The sequence below is a fragment of the Tiliqua scincoides genome, chromosome 2 (assembly GCF_035046505.1).
Source record: "Tiliqua scincoides isolate rTilSci1 chromosome 2, rTilSci1.hap2, whole genome shotgun sequence".
Classification (NCBI taxonomy): domain Eukaryota; kingdom Metazoa; phylum Chordata; class Lepidosauria; order Squamata; family Scincidae; genus Tiliqua; species Tiliqua scincoides.
Window position 1 is genome coordinate 201,696,635 of NC_089822.1, and position 19,910 is coordinate 201,716,544.

At 46.5% G+C, this 19,910-nt stretch overlaps 1 protein-coding gene across 1 annotated transcript; it reads left to right on the top strand.

Moving 5' to 3' along the window:
- The first annotated feature begins 4,685 nt into the window (after window positions 1-4,685).
- N4BP3 (NEDD4 binding protein 3) lies at window positions 4,686-10,318 on the top strand. The gene is made up of 4 exons (XM_066617726.1): window positions 4,686-5,090; window positions 6,817-7,353; window positions 9,065-9,322; window positions 9,749-10,318. Exons 1-4 carry the CDS (start codon window positions 4,686-4,688, stop codon window positions 10,316-10,318), a joined length of 1,770 nt encoding a protein of 589 aa, XP_066473823.1.
- Window positions 10,319-19,910: the final 9,592 nt, after the last annotated feature.

Below are 19,910 nucleotides of genomic sequence, written 5' to 3' on the forward strand. Positions count from 1 at the left end.
ATAACCTGTGGCAGAGATTTTCATAGATCAAGTAAGTATTTTGTGAAAGAGGGTTTACTTTAATCATTTTGGAATTAGTCTATTTGAAATCCATTTGTTTTTAAGTTAGGAGGGGGGAAAAGCCACAAGCTAGTGTTTCCCCACAACTGACCATGTGAAACAATTCATACAGTGCCCACTTTCCTCTTAGCAAAGCTGTTCCAGTTATATATTCCACATCAGTTTGTTCATTTGCATTCTTGATCTGCTGTGACTCCTGGTGTAATTCCACCATTGTTTTAGGCAGGGTCTGGCTTCTTTATTTTTGTATATATAGCAGCTCAGTTGCTTCTTAAATTTAAGTGTCTTCTCTGCGTTTAAAAATCTCCAGGCTCCCCCCCAAAACTCATCACGTTATGAATTTGTTTTTAGAAGAAGATTGTACCAGAAAGCAGCATGTTCTGGAGTGAAGCACTGTTTATCAGAGTAAATCTGGCAGAAGAAATACATTTAGAACTAAAAAAGACATTTCTAAAAGCAAGTACCTTGGAGTATAACTGTATGGACGTGATGCACAAACGCTAGGCAAAATGAAAAAGAGGAAACAAGGCTTATGTTGAGGAAGAATGTATACACAGAATTAGATAGGAAGGAAACTAATAAATATTTAGACAGAATTGTAAAGGCATGAAGAGAGACCATATGCTAGGGAATGCAATATGTAGTGGTTAGGGTGTTGGACATGGATCAAGGAGCCCTGGGTTCAAATTCCTGCTCAGCCATTCTGCTCACTGGGTGATGCTGGGCCAGTCACTATCTCTCAGCCTAATTGACCTCACAGGATTGTTGTGTTGTGAAGACGAAAGGAAGGGGAGGAGCCATGTAGGCTACCCTGAGCTCCTTGGAGGAAGAGCAGTAGAAAAATGTGAAAACTTAATAGAATATAAGTTGCATTCTCCTGAATATGCTTGAATGGAAACTGAAGGAAGAAGAGCAAGAGGAAGGTTCAGATAACAACATAAGACAAATCAGAGAAACAGGCAAGGACATCCATTGACCTGAAAAGGTTTCAAAAGACAGAGAGTAGTTGAAAGTAGTTGGATTGAGCACTCAAGAAAGAGATGAACATCTGGCAGGAGGTGGCTTCTGTCCTTGTAGGTTTGCTGGATGAACCTACTACAGGCAGAGTTCATGTGTCACCATCCAAGCATGACCTGCACAGGTGCAGCAGCAATGTGAACCGAGTCCCAGCTTTGCAGAAGCTTTAAAGCCTTTATTCTGAGTATGCCAAGCTCCTAGTAAGAAGCAGAGCATGAATTCTTTCTTCTAGTTTCCTTCCTAGGAAGGCTTGCTCACTCTGGGAGCTTGCACCATTGTCCCATGGGAAGAGATGTTGGGGCCTGTGAAGCTTCCCCTGACTCAGACCATTATTGATCCATCTAGCCCAGTAAATTCTCTAGTGAATGGCAATGTCTCTCCAAAGTTTCAGACAGGTAATTTTTCCCAGCCCTATCTGGAAATACCAAGGATTCAGCCTGGGTCCTTACGCATGTAAAGCATGGATGCCAACACTCAGCAGCAGCCCCTCCCAAAGGGATCCTTTATAGGGCAATGACAGCATAGGGCTAGAGCTGTCAGGCAGGTTTGTGCCTGTACATAAGTATGAATGTGTGTGTGGCAGCAGTTAAAGAGAGTCATTATCATTATTGTTTATTTACACCACACAGGGTGTTGGAAGACAAGGCAACTTCCTGGGGTGTGCCCTCCAGGCCAGGAAAGCTCCCAAGATCTAGTGGGGTTGGCACCATGTCAGGATTTTGCTCGCCATCGTCTCTGGGACCTGTACCAAAATGCCCCATCTTTTCTGCCACTGGTGCTGGGAGTGGACCCTTTTGAGGAGAGTCTTTAGCTACTGTTCTTGACTTTGCCATGTGAACTGGTAATTCAGTTACATGCAGCAAGAGCTCTTTCTTCTTTGTAAGAACTGTATCAACACCTGCTGCAGCTGGGCTGGCTCTCTGCCATAGGCCTCATTGGAATAGATTATATTATCGGCACATGTGTGAACATGAAGAACTTTGAGGAAGACTGAAGCTATGGAAACCTTCTCTTTTGGAACGTCATTGATTCTGACCACCTGGCTGATTCTAAGGAGCTGGCTTACTGGCCTCTGCTGGACATAACAAAGTCTTCCAGGGTCAGGCTGTGGTTGCCAGCTTGACCATTTCCTTTTTTCCTGCCTGTTGGCAGAGCCCTTTATCATTGCCTGACTTGCTTCCCTTCTTATGCGATTTACTTGACCCAGGGTTATGGGGATGATGGATAAAATAATTAGGTGATAATTAATTAGCCTGTATGCAGGTCATTGTCTTGCAGGCCCAGAGCACAAGGGTTTAGCAACAAGCTCATTTAAAAGTGAGATACTGAGCAGCTCTGGATGCTCTGCTGCCCAGGGAAATACAAGATATGAGCCCTTATTTGGCAGTGGTAGAAACAGGCACTCTCTCATTAGCAATGTGGTGATTAGCTTCTAACAGAAGCCTCCAGAGCACCTGAAAAGGAGCCTTTTGGGCCACTGGCTCAGGTGGGGCCAGTGACATACCTAGCGTATTTGACACCCTCTCTCATAGTGAGTGGCCCTCTCTCATAGCCCTGCCCTTGGCTGCCCAAAGCCATGGGTAGGCCTGGCCTCTACATCAAGATGTACCCTTAACCTAGGTAGAGGCCGGGGCTACTGGCTGTTTGAAGGAAAGGGTAGACCTGGTCTCTGCCTCAAGAGTGAGCCCAGATCTACCTGATATTTGAAGTGACAGGCATGTGACATGGGCACTCCCTTTTTGCTAGTACCTGGGGTGGACTACCCTCCTGTTCATGGTATGACTCTAGATAGGGCCCATCCACCACTGGGGTGGTGCCCACCTTTTTAATGCTTCACCTTCTTAATGCTGCAAGCATGTACTGGATATGGCTGACTTCAGGCTTTTTAGGAAGGAAGGAAGAGAAAAATGGAGCTAGTCTTTGTGCCTTGGCTTCCTACGCTGGACACTTCATCTGTATCATTTGGAGACCAAAGAGCTCTGGCATGGAGAGGAAAATGATGTCTCTTGCTTGGAACAAGTTACTTCACGCTCCCTCTGAGCAATGTAAAATATCTACTCCTTTGCATCTCAAATATCCTTTCCTGTTTCCTTCCCTTTAGCTGTTTGCTCTTCACCCTCTCCTCTTGTCAGCATGTTTCCAGTTTAGTGGCCTGGAATATTACCTGCTGAACGGAAATTCTACTTCATCAAACCAACCTTGCACCCAAACATTTATTTATGTTTTGCTCTGAGAGACCAGATTCCCACCAAACACTTAAAGAGAGGCAAAAGCCAAAAGGCAACTGTTCATTTGCCTAGTTCTGCTGACACCAGGAGCTAGTCTTGAAGACAATATGTAGAAGGGTAGTGGCATTACTGGGCTGTGGATATCACTGGCTTATACTCTCCCTGTTAAATGGCTAGCATTATATTGTTGCAATGAATGCAGAGAAAGTACTTTCTGTGAATCATATGTGTCATGGGACTGAGGTCTACTATACCTTCTTGCATGTGTGTGAAGTGATTGGGTGACCCTATGACCATGTTGTGTGAATGCAGGGTTGTGGATCAGGCTAGCAGTTTTGCTCTTAGCAATTCTACACAGAGCAAATGGCCTGGAGCTCAGGGCAGTGAAGCTGAAATGGAAAACAGAACAGAGTTTGGGGTACATGTCTCTTTTTAAGTCTGTTCACTGAATTCTTGTAGCTAGAATAAAGGTCCTGTCCTGTCTTTGTGAGGGGGAGATTGTCTTTGCACCATTGCCATCTTCCTGGTGAGTCAGTGGGAGACCAAGGCCGAATCTTGGGTAGGGTCTCCATTACTCTTCATGGTTCCACAACTGTCAGATCAAACTCTCATGTCCTGTTCTGATTGGCAATTTACCCACAATGTATATGACTGTAAGAATCCTGTGGAAGACTGTGACCACAAGAGGCCCCATTGGCTAGAGGAGGCTGATGGTGGAAGGCACCTAGCCATGGAGTGCTGTGAGTCAGAGAATGCTGTCCCTGTGTTATAAACCAGCCCAAGAGCTAGTTTGGGGCTAAAGACCAGGAAATGGGCTGTGCTGAACTTGAACCACTGGTGGCGGCACAAGTAATGCCGGTCTTGGGACTCTTTTTTTGGACACTGTCATGGCATATGTTTTGATTTCCCTCCCTATTGCCTGAGGCAGGGGGTGGAGTTAATACAGGAATTGGCACGTCATGGGAAGAGTGCAGCTTGGGCTTGTGAAGAGCAGGGCTGAGTGGATTTCAGCTCACTCCTGGAGTCGTTGCTTCTTGGGGAGGCATCCTTTGTGCTTGGTCTCTGCTGTAGCTGGGGTAGGTAAATGAAATCACTGAAGAGGATGCGGAAGCCAGGCTGCAGAGGTAGCTGTTGTGAAACTTTTTAATGTCAGTGGCCTTGGTTCATTATTTCAGACTTGAGGTAAGGGAAGACTACTTGCCTCTAGCATGGTGGGCACTGATGACTGGTAATGCCTTTTTGTTGCCAAGAATAGATTGGGAGAGAATCTTAGCCTGATTTCTCCAGGGACTAGTGCAGGAAGAGAGATATTTATATATATATATTTTTGTGTATAACTTCTTTTGGCAGTGCTGGAATCCCACTTGTCTCTAGTTCTCCATGGCAACAGCACAGGCCCTTAATGTGACCTGTGACCCCAGCCGTTCTCTCTTTGATCCTTACTCTCTGGACTTGGAGCCTGACAACGACTGCAGCATGGGCAGTGTAGGCAGCCTAGTGGAGAAACAGGAGTTCTCGCCAGCTACGCCAGGAGGCCTGAGAGGGATGCGTCAGCCAGATGGGTTGCTCCGGAAAGGAATGTCACAACGGGAAGTTTTTGGCTACTTACATGGGGGAAAGCGAGATGCTCGGGCTGAGAAAAAGCACCAGTCATCCAGTGGCGGCTTTAAACGGGACTACGAAAGTGACCGGGAGAACCAATCCCCAGAGCGTTACCTCCGGGACAGTCATCGTGGGGCAGATTTCTCCAAGAGCTCGTTGCCTGAACGTGGGCGCTTTGATAAGGTGAGGGAGATGGAGGGTGGTAGCAGTAATGGAGAAGAGTTTCTTTATAGAGACTAATGAAATGAGGAATGAACTGAGTGGGATATCTTGGAATAGAATCAATGAACTTTTTCATCGACGTTTTCCATCAGTTACCCAGTATTTGGGGTGTATGTGGACTGTTTAAAATTAACTTCAAAGAGGGCTCCGAAATGTGGGAAATACAAATGCTCCCATAATCTGCTAGCTCAGAGTTCTGTACCGTACATGCTGTTGCTGACCCAGAAAATGCTGCTTGTGTCAATAGCCTGGTGTGAATCACCACTTCCAAGCAAGCTGCCACTCAACCCTCCCAGTGCTGAAGAGATATTCCACAGCCCTGTCCACCACCTCAGAAGTGCTTATTTCAACACTGGAAAAGAAATAGGACAGCTGGTTGGCTCAGACGTAGTGCAGAACTCTGAGGTGACTTGTGCTTGCTTTGTGCTGTTTTGTAAGGACTTGTCCAGTTACCGGCACAACCCAAACTACATACAGCATGACTGAGTCATAAACTGCTTCTGAGCCTGTTGGTTACCTCTCAATCCTTTCAGAGTCAGAACAGAGGAAGATTCCTGTGTTTTCTGTGATTGCCTGTATTTTTAATTCTGTTTTTAGCTGTTGCAAGATGTCTTAGATGTCCCATTTTGGGGGGAATGAAAGCCAGGATAAAAATGTTTTAAAAGAGAGGTTCCCAAACTCCTACCAGGGAGTAGGAAACTTCATGTCCCTGTGGGAACAGGGCAGGAGCGAGGGGGAAGCCCTGACGGCACCATAGTGATTGCGGTGCCGCAGGGTTCCAGCAATTTGTGAGTATACCTAGGGGCTGCTGAACCATCCATGCAGGTCCTGGAGGCTCACAGCCCCTTCTGCGTGGCTGCGCAGCACTCCGATTGCCAAACGGAACTCACTTCTGGTTTGTGCATATGAGCTCCATTTGGCAATTGGCACTCGGTGCAACTGCGCGGAGGGGACTGAGAGCCTCCAGGACCATCATGGATGCTTCAGCAGCCCCCCCCCCCCAGGTATGCTCACATATTGCTGAGACCCTGTGGTGCCGTGATCACTGCGGCACCGTCGGGGACCCTATTACTGGGTCACTCCCCTTAAGTGGGAATGGCCCAGTTTACGTGCTCAAGGTGGGTCGTGATGCACAGTTTGGGAACCACTGTTTTAAAGTAAAAGACATAATACAGAGGAGTCTGGGCCATCTCTCCCTTCAGCACTGGGAGGGTTGAGCAGCAGCCGATAACAAGAAATGGTACTACTCAGGGCAATAGCAGTGCTAAAGGCACTGCTTCAAATCTAGCAGGTGTTCCTCCCAGCATGGAAAAAGGCCTTTCCCTTTAGGATGTTCTTTCCTTTTGTGCTGGGAGGAGAATATTTCAACTAGTTTTCAGTCTGGGGCTAGGATTATTTTTGGCAAGTTGCTCTAAAGTAGGATTGGCCCCTGAGCAACTTGGTCAGGGAGTGTGTGGCCTCCCTGGTCAGAGAAGTTTTCTTTAGCTGGGTCATCTTCCTGAAGACCTGTGTTTATGTTGAAAGAACGTAAATTGAAAGAAGTTGAAGATGCATAATGGGGTGACTAGATTTTGTAAAGGATCAGCTTTACAAAATCTGGCAGGAACACATTTTTTTCTTTCTATTTCTGCTCTGCTAGGCAGCATTAGACTGCAGTAATTTAAAATGACTTTTGCGTTCCTTCCAGTGTCGCATCAGGCCCTCGGCCTTCAAGGTAGTAGCTGGAAAGAGTCTGTTGTCTGTGCAAGGGCTGTCGTCCACCAAAGGGCAGAAGCTGTCAAAGAGCAATGGGAGCCTGCACACGATCTTGACACAGAGCAGCACTGGCAGCTCCTCACAACGTGGCCCTCTGCGCAGTCACCTGCTTCACACCATCAGCCTGGACGAGAGCACCAACTCCATCCAGAGCTTTCCTACTTACAACCCCCGCTTCAAACCTGCTCCGAGCCAGTTCAGTGCTTCCGTTGGCCACCTCAACCACATTGGGGGTTCCTTAGACAGGGCCTCACGGGGGCCACGGGATCCTTTGGCTGCAGAGAAGGCAACAATGTCCTGTAAGAGCCTGAGTCGGTTGCAGAACTCTGGGGAACCGCCCCCTCCCTACGAGCCCACCTACTCCTTGGAAGAAGTGGTGAAACAGCTTGAGGACCGACTGAGTGAGAAGAGTTTGGAGCTCCGCCAGCTGAAGAGAAACCTGAGTGAGTCGGATGACCCCTTCACACAGGTGGGTTAATTTCCTCCTGCAGGGTTGCTCGTTCCCCAGTCTTTACAACCACTGTCCCTCTCCTCCTTTTGACCTCTCTCTTTCGTCTGGATTCAGTTTCCTAAAGCTCCCTGTCCATCATTTGCATCGCCCACACATCACTGTCATCCATGTCACCCTTCTCCAGCCCTGTTAATCGCCACTTTTCTGGATGCCTGTGGTGACTAAGAATTGCCTTGAGGCAGTCAAGCAGGGAAGTTTTAGAATATTGGAAGATAGCTGCTGGCTTTTCCTCTTTCTTTCAGACTTCAGTGTGCTGCAAATGACTAACAGAGTGTGGGCAGAAGGGCTAATTGTTTTTCAGTATTTATTAGGGAGGCTGCTTATTTCTAAAACTTCCATATCTGCTTTCTACTCCCTTTCTGAACCAGCTCCTGCTGCTGATCTAGGCCTCAAGCCAGCTTCCTAGTTTCTTGCACATTCTTCCTGAGGTGTATCACTTACCATAAAGTCACAGAAAAGAAATGAGTTTATGGCAAAAATATATGTGGCTCTCCTAAGTTATGCATGGTCTCCTGTGGAAGACGGGGGAGTGCACATAAGAATGATTATGCTTTTTTATGATACATTGCTGGATTGTAATATGTATCAATGGGAAATCTTCTCTGTGGAGGAGAATGTATAGTTGACAGAACTTGTGCTCGGCTTTTGCTCTCCATTGCTAGTTCAGGATGCTAAGGTCCCTGCAGAGAATCAACGGCAGATCTGTATATGGGCAGGTCAGGTTTGGAAATAACTATGCAAATCATATTCATAAATGTTTCTAGCCCACACACTTTTCCTATTGTACTTGCCCACACATATCTATGTAAGTTATTTGTGTGACCTAAAAAGTAAAAAAGAACTGATTTTTTTTTTAAACTTTCCCCACCTGGTTGCCTAGAGGCAATTCTTATTCATCATAAGCAACCAGGTGAGTGGCACCTTTTTTTCTTTTTTCTTTTGCTCTGTTTTGGTTTAAAAGCTTCCTTTTGTTGGTGAGAGTAGTGCAACTGGATGAAAATGTGTACAGTGCTGTGCCTGATCTGTGCCTTCTCTCCTGGAGAGTCACTTGATCATTCTAGTAGTCCTTCCTACAGTGTCACTGGGCTGCATTTTGCTCCTCCAGTTGTAAACTGCTGAGCAATGGCATCTTCCTTTATTTTGTCCTTTTAGTTTACAACCTATCTAAACTATATGTTTGCATTCCTAGGGAATTATCCAAGTATGTAGAAACTACCACCTTAGCTTGGGGTGACCCCATTGGTTCCTAATCTGGCAAGCATTCAACAACCTGAGTTTGCTATTAGCACGCACAGATATTTATGTATATTTAATCAAGCTAATGTGTGTGTATGTAGAACCTTTTATTGGCATAAAATCAGACTAATAGTGAGGAACTGGCTTATTCTTAGTCAGGTCAATAGTCCTTCTGGTTGTTTAAACTGACTGAGTCTTAGGCAAAGGTCTTTCTCAGACTTGCTACCTGAGATCGTGGATGGATTGGTCCTGCTGCCATTCCATGTAGAATGATATTCTACAGCCCTTTCCAGAGAGGAATGAATTTGCCTTCTGTAGAAGGTCTGAGCTTTATAGGCTGGGAAAGCAAAGTCCTGGATTTGCCAATTGCACCTGGCCTGATCTCTGGGACTGGAACTACCCCCCCCTCCATAATCTTCTCTTAATCTGACAGATATACGAGGATAAACAGCGTCTGTGGATGGATGAGCTGGATGAGCTGAAGCAGATGTATGTGGCCAAGTTGCAGCAGGTGACCCAACAGGCCCAGCGCAGCCAGCGGGCTCTGCAGCTGCAGCTCTACAAGGCGCAGCAGGAGAAGAAGCGGCTGCAGGAAGAGTTGGATCTTCAGCAGAGCCAGTGTGAGGAGCTGAGGGTGCGGCAGCAGCAGGCAGAGCGCCTCAGTCCCAAGCTGGAAGAGACCAAATGGGAGGTGAGTGGGAACATGGTGTGCAAAAGTAGCAGTGCCCTAACTTAATCCTTCTCCGTTGTGATCCTGTTCCTTGGTTGCTCCTTGCCACATACAGAGTCCTGTTGATGTCTGTACTGCCCATTCATGAATGTAGACTCCTAATTATACTGAACTCTCTCATCTCTTACCAGTTACATTCTCACCAAATAACCATAGCAAAGTCTTGCCCACTGCATTCACAATCCCTCCTAAGACTCCCTACCATCCCCCTTCCGTGCTGGGTTTCTCGTTATTGCTTTATTGACCCTTCTGTGATCATAACACTGGTATTTGGAAAAGTTCCAATCCCCCACTGTACTCGCCTGCACTTCACAGGGACCAGAAGCTCACCAAATCTCTCTTTCTAGTCTTATCCCTCATCCTCACTCTAGTGCATTATTTTGACAGGTCTGTCAGAAGACTGCTGAGATTTCATTGCTCAAGCAGCAAATCCGAGATGCCCAGGAGGAGATGTCTCAGAAAGTGAGTGAGATCTTCAGTTTGAAAACACAGCTGCGGGAAGCTCGAACAGAGTTGCAAGCCAAGGACTCACAATTGGCGCAGCTGGGGGACTCTTTCCAAGCCTTGCCAGAGCATGGCTCGCCCATTCCCCCAAGAGACTCCCCCATGCAAGCAAGCCAGGACTTCTTGTGTTGTGAAACGGATGATTCCAAAAGTCGGGGGATACAGGGGGAGAGTGGAGAGGGCCCTGAGTGGCTGTGGGCCGAGGTGCTGCGGGAGAGACGCCAGGCCCAGCTGCAGGCTGCTAACTTTGAACAGGAGCGGAAAACCTGGCAAGAGGAGAAAGAGAAAGTTCTGCGCTATCAGCGAGAGATTCAGGCCAGCTATATGGAGATGTACCACCGGAACCAAGTGTTGGAGAGGCAGCTGAGTGAATTACAGCAGCTCCAAGCTGAGTCTAGAGCTATTGGCTCAGAGGCACCTTGGATTGAGAGAGTTGAGTCTTCAAAGATCTGAACAGAGCATATGAGATGTCCTCTGCTGGGATTGCCAAGGGGGAGAGACATACCATGCTGCAACATAAACCCATGGTATCTGAGTGAGGAAGTGGCTAAGCTCTAGGCCTGCCAGCCTGGCCCAGAAACGTGTTCCTCTAATACAAACAGGAGCTGGATTCTGTTTCTGTAGCCATTAGCATTGTGGTTTTTATGGATTGTTGCCACCAGTGGAATGGTGTCCCGGCATTACATCTGGCACTTTCTGTCCATTCAGGAAGGCAGTTGCCTCCTTATTGCTCCTGTTTTGGAGGGCAAGATGCTCTCCTACTGTGTCCTGCTTTGTGCCTACATTGGCACTGCCTGTCAGAATGGAAGGTTTTTAATTGTGGAATGTGAATAACCATGATTGGGTGCTGTGGCCGCTGTTGCTAAAGTCTGATGCTGACAAATGATGAAGAATGTGTAGAGGGCTCTGCCCCAGAGTTGTCCTGCTATGCTTGACAGCAAACTCACATTGGCAGCAGCCTTTTCCTAAAGGATTTGTTTTCTGTCCATCTGGCTTGTCCTCATGTCTGGTTTGAAGCTCCAGTTGTGACATGGTTGTGTATGCTGTGTACTGTAAGTGACTGAGAGAGCTCTTTCTGTGTTTGGATACAGAATGTGTGAGAAACTTGAGCATAAGCATCAGCTCCAGGCCAAAACAGTTAGTCTCCAGTTGCCCAAAAGGCCATGGGCTGGGGTCGCCTGGACAGGAGCCAGTTTCTCCACAAGTCATCAGAGAGTGGGATTGGGACTGTGGGCACCTTTGATCCCCCTGTTCTGTCGCTGCATCAGTTCTGGTTCTGGCCAGAGTGATGAGCCCTGAAACGGAAGGTCTGCCTGACAACTCCTAAAGTAAGAAAATAAAAAAATCTGCCTGATACTTCTGGTTCCATGACTGTTGCTTTTCTTTCCACCGCAACATTCTTGGTGTTGTATGCCATCTGTTATTAAGAATATTTAGATACTGTTTTTCAACAAAAAGTAGTTCACAGAGCAGTTTACAAAATAAAATAAATCAATAAATGGTTCTTTGTCCCTAAAGGGCTTACAGTCGTAACGCGCACACACACACAGGGCTAAATCCTATCCAACTTTCCAGCCCTGGTGTAGCCATGCCAATGGGATGTACACTGCTCCCTGTGGTGGGAGGGTAGTTATTGAGGTCTTCACAAGGTCCCCTTGCCTTGGGGCTGCATTGGCACTGGAAAGTTGGATAGGATTGGCCCCAAAGTCTGCAATCCTATCCAGATTTACCTGGGAGTACATCCCATTGAACTCAATAAGCTCACTTTAGAGTAAACATGCAAAGGATTGTGCTGTAACCCCAGGCAGCAAGAAACAGAGCTATGCCCATGTTATATAAGATTCACTGTATTTATATTCCACAGTTTTTCCAGGAGTGACTTTTTCCCTGCAGCTTTGTTGGGGGGGGGGGGGAGGAAGGAGGATTGGCTCAGAATCACCCCATGAGCTTCATGACTGGATGGGTTTTGAACCTGAGTTTTGCAAGGGGTAGGGAGAGGTGAGATAATATGAATCTTCTTGATTTCTTTTAGACTGCATTCTTAGTTCAAGGAGGGAAAGTAAATACCTGGATAATCCTGTCTCATGGCATAATCCTGCAGAAAAATGCTGTTTGCATTGGGGGAAGATGGATTATCTTTCTGCCATCCCTCTTCTGAGCAGAGCCCTGTTGCCCTGCTGACAAGAGAAGTGTGAAGTGAAATTTTCAGCCTAATATCAAGCAGAGTTAAGCACATCTAAACGGACGGATTTCATGTCGCTTAGGTACACCTAACTCTTCACAGAATCAGACTAAAAATGGTACAAATAAAGATATGGAAATTTAGTGTATGACTGAAAATAACTCAGGGCGCAATCCTAACCCCTTATGTCAGTGCTTTCCAGCACTGGCATAGTGGTGCCAATGGGACATGTGCTGCATCCTGCAGTTGGGTGTGACTCACAGAGGCCTCCTCAAAGTAAGGGAATGTTTGTTCCCTTACCTCGGAGCTGCATTGCCCTTATGTCTGTGCTGGAAAGCACTGACAGGGGTTAGGATTGCACCCTAATTTGAAGATGGTGGTGTGTTCATTTAGAACCCCCCCCCCAATAACTGGAAGCCACCTTATTTATCCCTAGAGATTGCTTCCCTAATTGAGGGAATGAAGCCAGGGAACTATCTTACTACAATCTTTGTGAAAACATACTGTCAACACCTTTAAACCATATTGTTTTTGGACTGCCACTACACATTATAGCACATTAATCATGGAGGTTCATAGTAAATACAATCTGGTAACAATGCAGTGGAGGATTCTTACCCTTCACAATTTTTCAGTATGCATGGGTCACTGGGTGAAGGAAGCCTCAACACCCACAGGTCTCAGCTGCATGCCTTGTTTTACTCTACAGGCCTTGGTGGAGTTGACCTAGTTTGCTGTCATCAATACGCTGTTCAAAGTTAACAGTGATGCTCTGGGGCGCTCGCTGCCTGCAACAATTGATTTTCTAGAGCAGAAAACAAATTGAATTATCTGATGGTTGGTAGCTGATTTTATATAGCAGTGGTTCTCACACATTGAGCACCAGAACCCACTTTTTAGAATGTCAGGACCCACTGGAAGTGATGTCATGACCGGAAGTGACATCAAGCAGCAACATTTTTAACAATCCTAGGCTGAAATCCTACCCACGCTTACCCAGGAGTAAGTCCCACTGACAAAAGAATATACATAGTGGATTGTTAAAAGTACAGGTCTGTAATTTCTCCAAATGCAGTCACATACCATGGTAGCATCAAGTCTAATATATTAAAATAAAATATTGAAGTGAATGGGGACCCACCTGAAATTGGCTTGCGACCCACTAGTGGGTCCCGACCCACAGTTTGAGAAACACTAAATAGTTATTGGGACAAAGACCTTACTGGGTGTGTAAGAATCCAGCCTTATAAAATGCACCAAGCCCTTCCCTGCAAGTCTTCTCTAAATTGTACTGGAATTGAGCATTTAATAGATTTATTAGCTTGATAAGCTGGCTGAGCTTCATTGTGCCCCTGTCATTTCTAGAAACATACTGCTATTAATGGATACTTATGACGTGTACTTGGCCTACGTCCAAGCCACATGCCTGGCACAGTGAATGTTGGAAAGGAATTGTGTAGAGAAATTGCGAAGTAGCCTGCATAAGATTATGAGGGCTGGAGAGGGAATCTGATTCCTAAGAACAGCCCTACTGGATCAGGCCATAGGCCCATCTAGTCCAGCTTCCTGTATCTCACAGTGGCCCACCAAATGCCACAGGGAGCACACCAGATAATGAGACCTGTATCCTGGTGCCCTCCCTTGCATCTGGCATTCTGACTTAGTCCATTTCTAAAATCAGGAGGTTGCACATACCCATTATGGCTTGTAACCCGTAATGGATTTTTCCTCCAGAAACTTTTCCAATCCCCTTAAAGGCGTCTGTGCGAGATGCCATCACCACATGCTGTGGCAAGGAGTTCCACAGACCAACTACAAACTGAGTAAAGAAATATTTTCTTTTGTCTGTCCTAACTCTCCCAACACTCAATTTTAGTGGATGTCCCCTGGTTCTGGTGTTATGTGAGAGTGTTAAGAGCATCTCCCTATCCACTCTGTCTATCCCCTGCATAATTTTGTATGTCTCAATCATGTCCCCCCTCAGGCACCTCTTTTCTAGGCTGAAGAGGCCCAAACGCCGTAGCCTTTCCTCATAAGGAAGGTGCCCCAGCCCAGTAATCATTTTAGTTGCTCTCTTTTGCACCTTTTCCATTTCCACTATGTCCTTTTTGAGATGCGGCGACCAGAACTGGACACAGTACTCCAGGTGTGGCCTTACCATCGATTTGTTCAATGGCATTATAATATTAGCCGTTTTGTTGTCAATATATTTTCTAATGATCCCAAGCATAGAATTGGTCGTCTTTACTGCCGCCGCACATTGGGTTGACACTTTCATTGAGCTGTCCGCCACCACCCAAGATCTCTCTCCTGATCTGTCACAGACAGCTCAGAACCCATTAGCCTACATGTGAAGTTTTGATTTTTTGCCCCAATGTGCATGACTTTACACTTACATTGAAATGCATCTGCCATTTTGCTGCTCATTCTGCCAATTTGGAGAGATCCTTCTGGAGCTCCTCATAATCATTTCTAGTCTTCACCACTCGGAAAAGCTTGGTGTTGTCTGCAAACTTAGCCACCTCGCTGCTCAACCCTGTCTCCATGTCATTATGAACAGGTTGAAAAGCACTGGTCCCAGGACAGATCCTTGGGGCACACTGCTTTTCACCCCTCTCCATTCGGAAAATTGTCCATTGACACCCACTCTGTTTCCTGGTCTTCAACCAGTTCCCAATCCATGAGAGCACCTGCCCTCTAACTCCCTGACTGTGGAGTTTTTTCAGTAGCCTTTGGTGAGGGACTGTGTCGAACGCCTTCTGAAAGTCCAGATATATAATGTCTACAGGTTCTCCTGCATGCACATGCCTGTTGACCTTTTCAAAGAATTGTAAAAGGTTCGTGAGGCAAGATTTACCCTTGCAGAAGCCCTGCTGATTCTCCCTCAGTAAGGCTTGTTTGTCTATGTCGGGGTGCCCAAACCCTGACTGCCCTTGGGGACTCCCAATCCGGCCCGTGGGGAGCCCCCAGTCTCCAATGAGCCTCTGGCCCTCCATAGAATTGCCAGAGCCCATGCTGCCCGACGCAACTGCTCTCAGCGTGAGCACGACTATTTGACTTCTTGTGTGAGCTGTGGGACGAGAGCTCCCTCCACTGCTTGCTGTTTCGTTTGTGATGCTGCAGCAGCAGCAAAGGTAAGGCTGGCCTTGCTTTGTTCAAGGCCTTTTATAGGCCTTGAGCTATTGCAAGACCTGCATTCATTCATATAAGTTCCATCTCTAATGTATTCATTCGAGAATACATTTATTGACTTATTCAAATTTGAAATGTAAATTAATTCTTTTTTTTCCAGCCCCTGACACATCATCAGAGAGATCGTGTGGCCCTTCTGCCAAAAAGTTTGGACACCCCTGATCTATGTGTTTTGAGATTCTATCTTTGTTGAGGCATTCCACCATCTTACCCAGAATAGATGTTAGGCTGACCGGCCTTTAGTTTCCCGGGTCCTACTAGCAACTACTAGCTCCATTGAGTTTGACATCCCTTGTCCAAGGCTTAACTTGTTTTTCTTGTGGGACAGCTGGCTGTTGAAACATCTTGTTTGTTTCACAGTGCCCACGCCAGTCCACGGCTCTGTTGGCGCCTCACTCCAAAATCCCTGCAGCAGGTTTCCACCCATCAATTAGAACTGTGAGGAGTTGAAGAGCAACCCAGGAGAGGGCGGCACCAAAACTTGGCAGCTAAGCCAGAAACCAAGCTACTGGCTCTGATGCCACAGGGAAGAGTCGAGGCGTCGCAGGAAGACGCGGGAGTGTTTGCCGCTTAGAGCTGCTGGACGAACCAGTTTCCTAAATTCCAAGGGACTGATTCATTCCTCTAAGAAACTGGGGCCTGAGCAAGTGCCACCAATATGAGGAAGGCTGCAGTGCAGTGGCTGTGAGCCAAAAACACTTGGAGCGCTCAGACATGCTGGCCCCTGCAGCCATCCTGGGCTTAGCATGTGTTTCCTCCAAAGACTCATGGCAGCAGTTCTTCCTTCCTGGCCTCCCAACCCAGAAGCCCAGTCTCTACAACCTCTCCTGCCATGCAAATAGCACGTCACTCCTTTGAAGTCTCACTTCACTTCAAGTCATTTCCTTCAGTCATGGCCTTGAATCCAGCTGGCGTAAGACCATCTCACAAGCACAGTCTGATGCACCTGTCTCGTTCACATTACTCTTCCTTCTGCTATTCATTGACGGCATTCTTCCCAAAATAGTCTTAACTATTTCATTTTCTAAGGCTGTAGTTGAGCATTGCTCAACAGCCTTCTCCCATCCTTTGCTCTCCCAGCAAAGATCTGGACATGGCATTGTCATAATGCACCAAGCTAGAGACTTGCCATAATAATCTGCTGCTTCAGCCTCCATTATGTGGTGTGGTTGTCACCTATGTTCATATCTCTAATACTGAAGGATCCAAATAAGTATTTATTCTCTCACTGCTGGCATAGTGGATGTAGTGTGCCTTTCCCTAAAAACTATGGTGAAATTGCCATGCATGGGTTGATGCAACTTTGCCTCACCCCTACCAAATTTTAATCAAGGCGTGATATAAATGTTGCACATACATTCACTGATAAGGAAAAGCATCCTCAAATTGTGAGATATAATCCACACATTAATGACGTATCTCTCACCTTGTTTAACACTTTTTCACCTAATGCTATTCAGAGAAGCAAGGAGATATCCCATGTTTCTTACAAGGTGAGTATAGTGTCATGTGTTTTTCAGAAGGCAAATGACCACTGCTGACCTTCCTCTTAAGGAAATCTTCTGGAGCATTTGTTTCTCTCCCTGTCCCAATTACCTTGTGTTACCTAAGCATAGGTACTCCACAATTGTGAAGTCTTCTGTAGGTACTTCTGATTTAAAAGGGAATCAGGTTGAGGACCATACTTCTGAGCACAAAAACATATGTTCATAGAACGCTCCTGAGAATACAGATGCTATTCGTGCACATGGTGCACAGAGTAACATAACCAAAAAGCAGGTCCTTGGTCAATGCACACTTTCCTGGGAGTAAGCCCCACTTAACTCAGTGGGACTTGCTTCTAGTAGACATGCACAGGATTGGGCTGTTAATCTAAATTTAGATGGGAGGGAGAGAAGTTGGCTGCTTCTTGTTTATCTTAAACAAAAGCATCTGTGAGTGAACAGATGTGGCAACTCATCAATTACTGTAAACATGGACTAGGCAGGCAAGAAATCAAAATATACCCAGTTTATTAAAAATTCCAAAGAAAAAAGAATTATTAAACAGAATGGGGGAGAGAAATACAGTACAATAAGCAAGCTGGACTTAAAGAGGTAAGTCCAAGGCTATAAGAGATAACTTGACAAAATTGGGTGCAGTAACCAGTAATTCCCAGCAGAGGGAGTCACAAAACTAATTACATTGATAAAATTTATGCTTTTATTAAACAGCATCAAAAAGAGACACAAGTTAGTGGGCTTGCCAATCATCCCATTCCAGCAGGGCTTGTGCCTTTACATGTTGTATAGTAGACTTCATAATAAAAAGTCAGAGAAGCTCAGCTGAACACAGAACACAGCTACGCAGCACACATTATGCTTGGCAGCAATCACAAGTGTGATTGCAGGCCCCTGTAACTTTGCAAACTCCATGATAGTGATACAACAGATTCAACCAGATCTCACTGACTTATGTTACCCTGCTGTCTGTCATGCATCTTGCAAAGGCACAAGAGCTCTGCTAGGTTGAGACAGTTGGCAACTCCACTTGTGAGTTTCTCTTTCAGATGCTGTTCCATCTCTGAGTTGTCCAACAAAAGCTTTTACACTGTGTGTGTGTGTGTGTGTGTGTGTGTCACAGGGGCAGCTCCTCACAGCCATGCATTGATTGGTTGCTTCTATGCCCTGCCCATGTGGGGGCATCATCAGCAGGTCATCCTATGATTGGAACATGCTGGAGCTGTTGCCACAGGGGTTGGAGGCTGAAAGGGTCGCACCTCTCTGCAATTTTGAAACTCTTCCTTGCTCCTCCCTCTGTGTTGGACTAGATACAGACACAGTCAAACCAGTGTAACTAGACTGGTGACTTTATTTGAATACAGGACTGCACAGTTAGGCTTAAATCGCCTCTAATATCAGTGTAAGTTTAGCCTATTGTTTGGGCATGGTTGTGGTCTTGATGGGGCATGAGACCTGAAATGACTGTTCCCATCTGTCTCCACAACATGCCCTCTTTGGATTGGCTAGATTTCCCCAGTGGTGGAGTTACACTGATGTACCTTTGCTCCAGTATAAGGAATTTACAACAAATTCTGTAAATGCTTCAATGTTCCCCATTGCATTTTGTTTGTTTGAAGCATAGGATTACACTCTAAAAGGGCTGCCAGAAGAAAAATGTTTTTCTTCTTAAAATAACACCCTTCTGAGAGGACAAAGGGTTTGTGGATCTGGAGGATTTCCTTGGAAGTCAATAAATTCTACAGTAGACAGCATCCTTGCCATCTTTGGTGATGAGCTCCACAATGGGGTCTCATTGCTAGACCTTGGTTCTGAGGTGGGGGCACATACAGAATAACACGTTTTTCAAATACTCTGGACTTAGGTTCATGCTGGGCTTTAAAGGTCCAGCACCTTGCACTTGGTTTGGAAACTTAACTGGAAGCCAGCTGGAAGATCTTACAGAATTTATCTGCAAAATGCTCCTTGTATTTGGCCCTAATCAGCAAACGGGCCACTGTGTTATGAACTATGTTATGAAATGCTATGTTATGAGTGTTTCTCAAGGTTTGTCCTCTGCTGTACCACTTCACATGGTCCACCTATTTGAAGTACCACCTGAAATAACTGGTGAAGACATCATCACCAGTTATTTCCAGGTTGGGAGACCAGATGTGGCGTGACAAACACAAGTAAGGGCGCAATCCTAACCCCTAATGTCAGTGCTTTCCAGCACTGACATAGGGCAATGCAGCTCTGAGGTAAGGCAACAAACATTCCCTTACTTTGAGGAGGCCTCCGTGAGTGACACCCAACTGCAGGATGCAGCACATGTCCCATTGGTACCGCTATGCCAGTGCTGGAAAGCATTGACATAAGAGGTTAGGATTGCAACCTAAGAGGCTCAGGGTAGACAGGAGGGCTTTTTTGAGCCCAGAAAAGCATGCTTTGGAGCTCTGCCTGCCGAGCCTCCTACCACTGTTTGTTGTGTCACAGTCCTGGTCTTGCTGCCAGGGGCAGGTGTCCTGTGAGTACCACCAAGACACAACCTCAAGAAACACTGGTGGTACCTTGTACCATTGGTTGAGAAACACTGAACTAGCTGAAGTTTCTGGCAGGGATGTGTGGTGGGTGGGGAGACAGGTGAGGCAGAGCCTCCCCCCCAGAGTCCTTTGAAAAGCCACCACCATGTGAGGTGCCCAGAGCGCGTGGGTTGTGGGTACATGGGCACCTCACACGGTGGTGGTGCTTTTCAAAAGATTCTGGCGGGGAGGCTCTGCCTCACCTGCCTCCCGCCCCACCCGCACGTCCCTGGTTTCTGGACTGTTGTCAAGGGCAGCCCCTTGTGCAATGCTTTACAGAAATCAAGCCGCTGTGGCTTAACCACACCTAAAAGCAAAGAGCTGGTTAAACTGTGTAGGGGCCAAGTCACTACTTGCACTACTACTGGTCACTAAAGTCACTACTGGCACTAATGGTGCCAGGCCTGATCCACCCTTGCAACCTGCATATTCCAGAGGGCACCAAGCCTCTGGCTGGCCTATCACTGAGGCTCTCAAACCAGGCGCCTCTCCCCTTCGCTCCAAAATGGTTCATTCCAGTACCTCACGTCGTCGTGTCCCGTCCCCCGCTTTACAATGAACCAGCCTTAATGGTTCCTCCCACCCAGCTGCTACCGGTTTATGGTTCATCC

What these genes read in the sequence shown, in the direction of transcription:
- N4BP3 (XM_066617726.1), top strand. Translation starts at nt 4,686, where the DNA reads ATGGCAACAGCACAGGCCCTTAATGTGACCTGTGACCCCAGCCGTTCT. An exon ending in AACGTGGGCGCTTTGATAAG is followed by an intron (nt 5,091 to 6,816) that starts GTGAGGGAGATG and finishes CGTTCCTTCCAG; the next exon opens with TGTCGCATCAGGCCCTCGGC. An exon ending in TGGAAGAGACCAAATGGGAG is followed by an intron (nt 9,323 to 9,748) that starts GTGAGTGGGAAC and finishes TTATTTTGACAG; the next exon opens with GTCTGTCAGAAGACTGCTGA.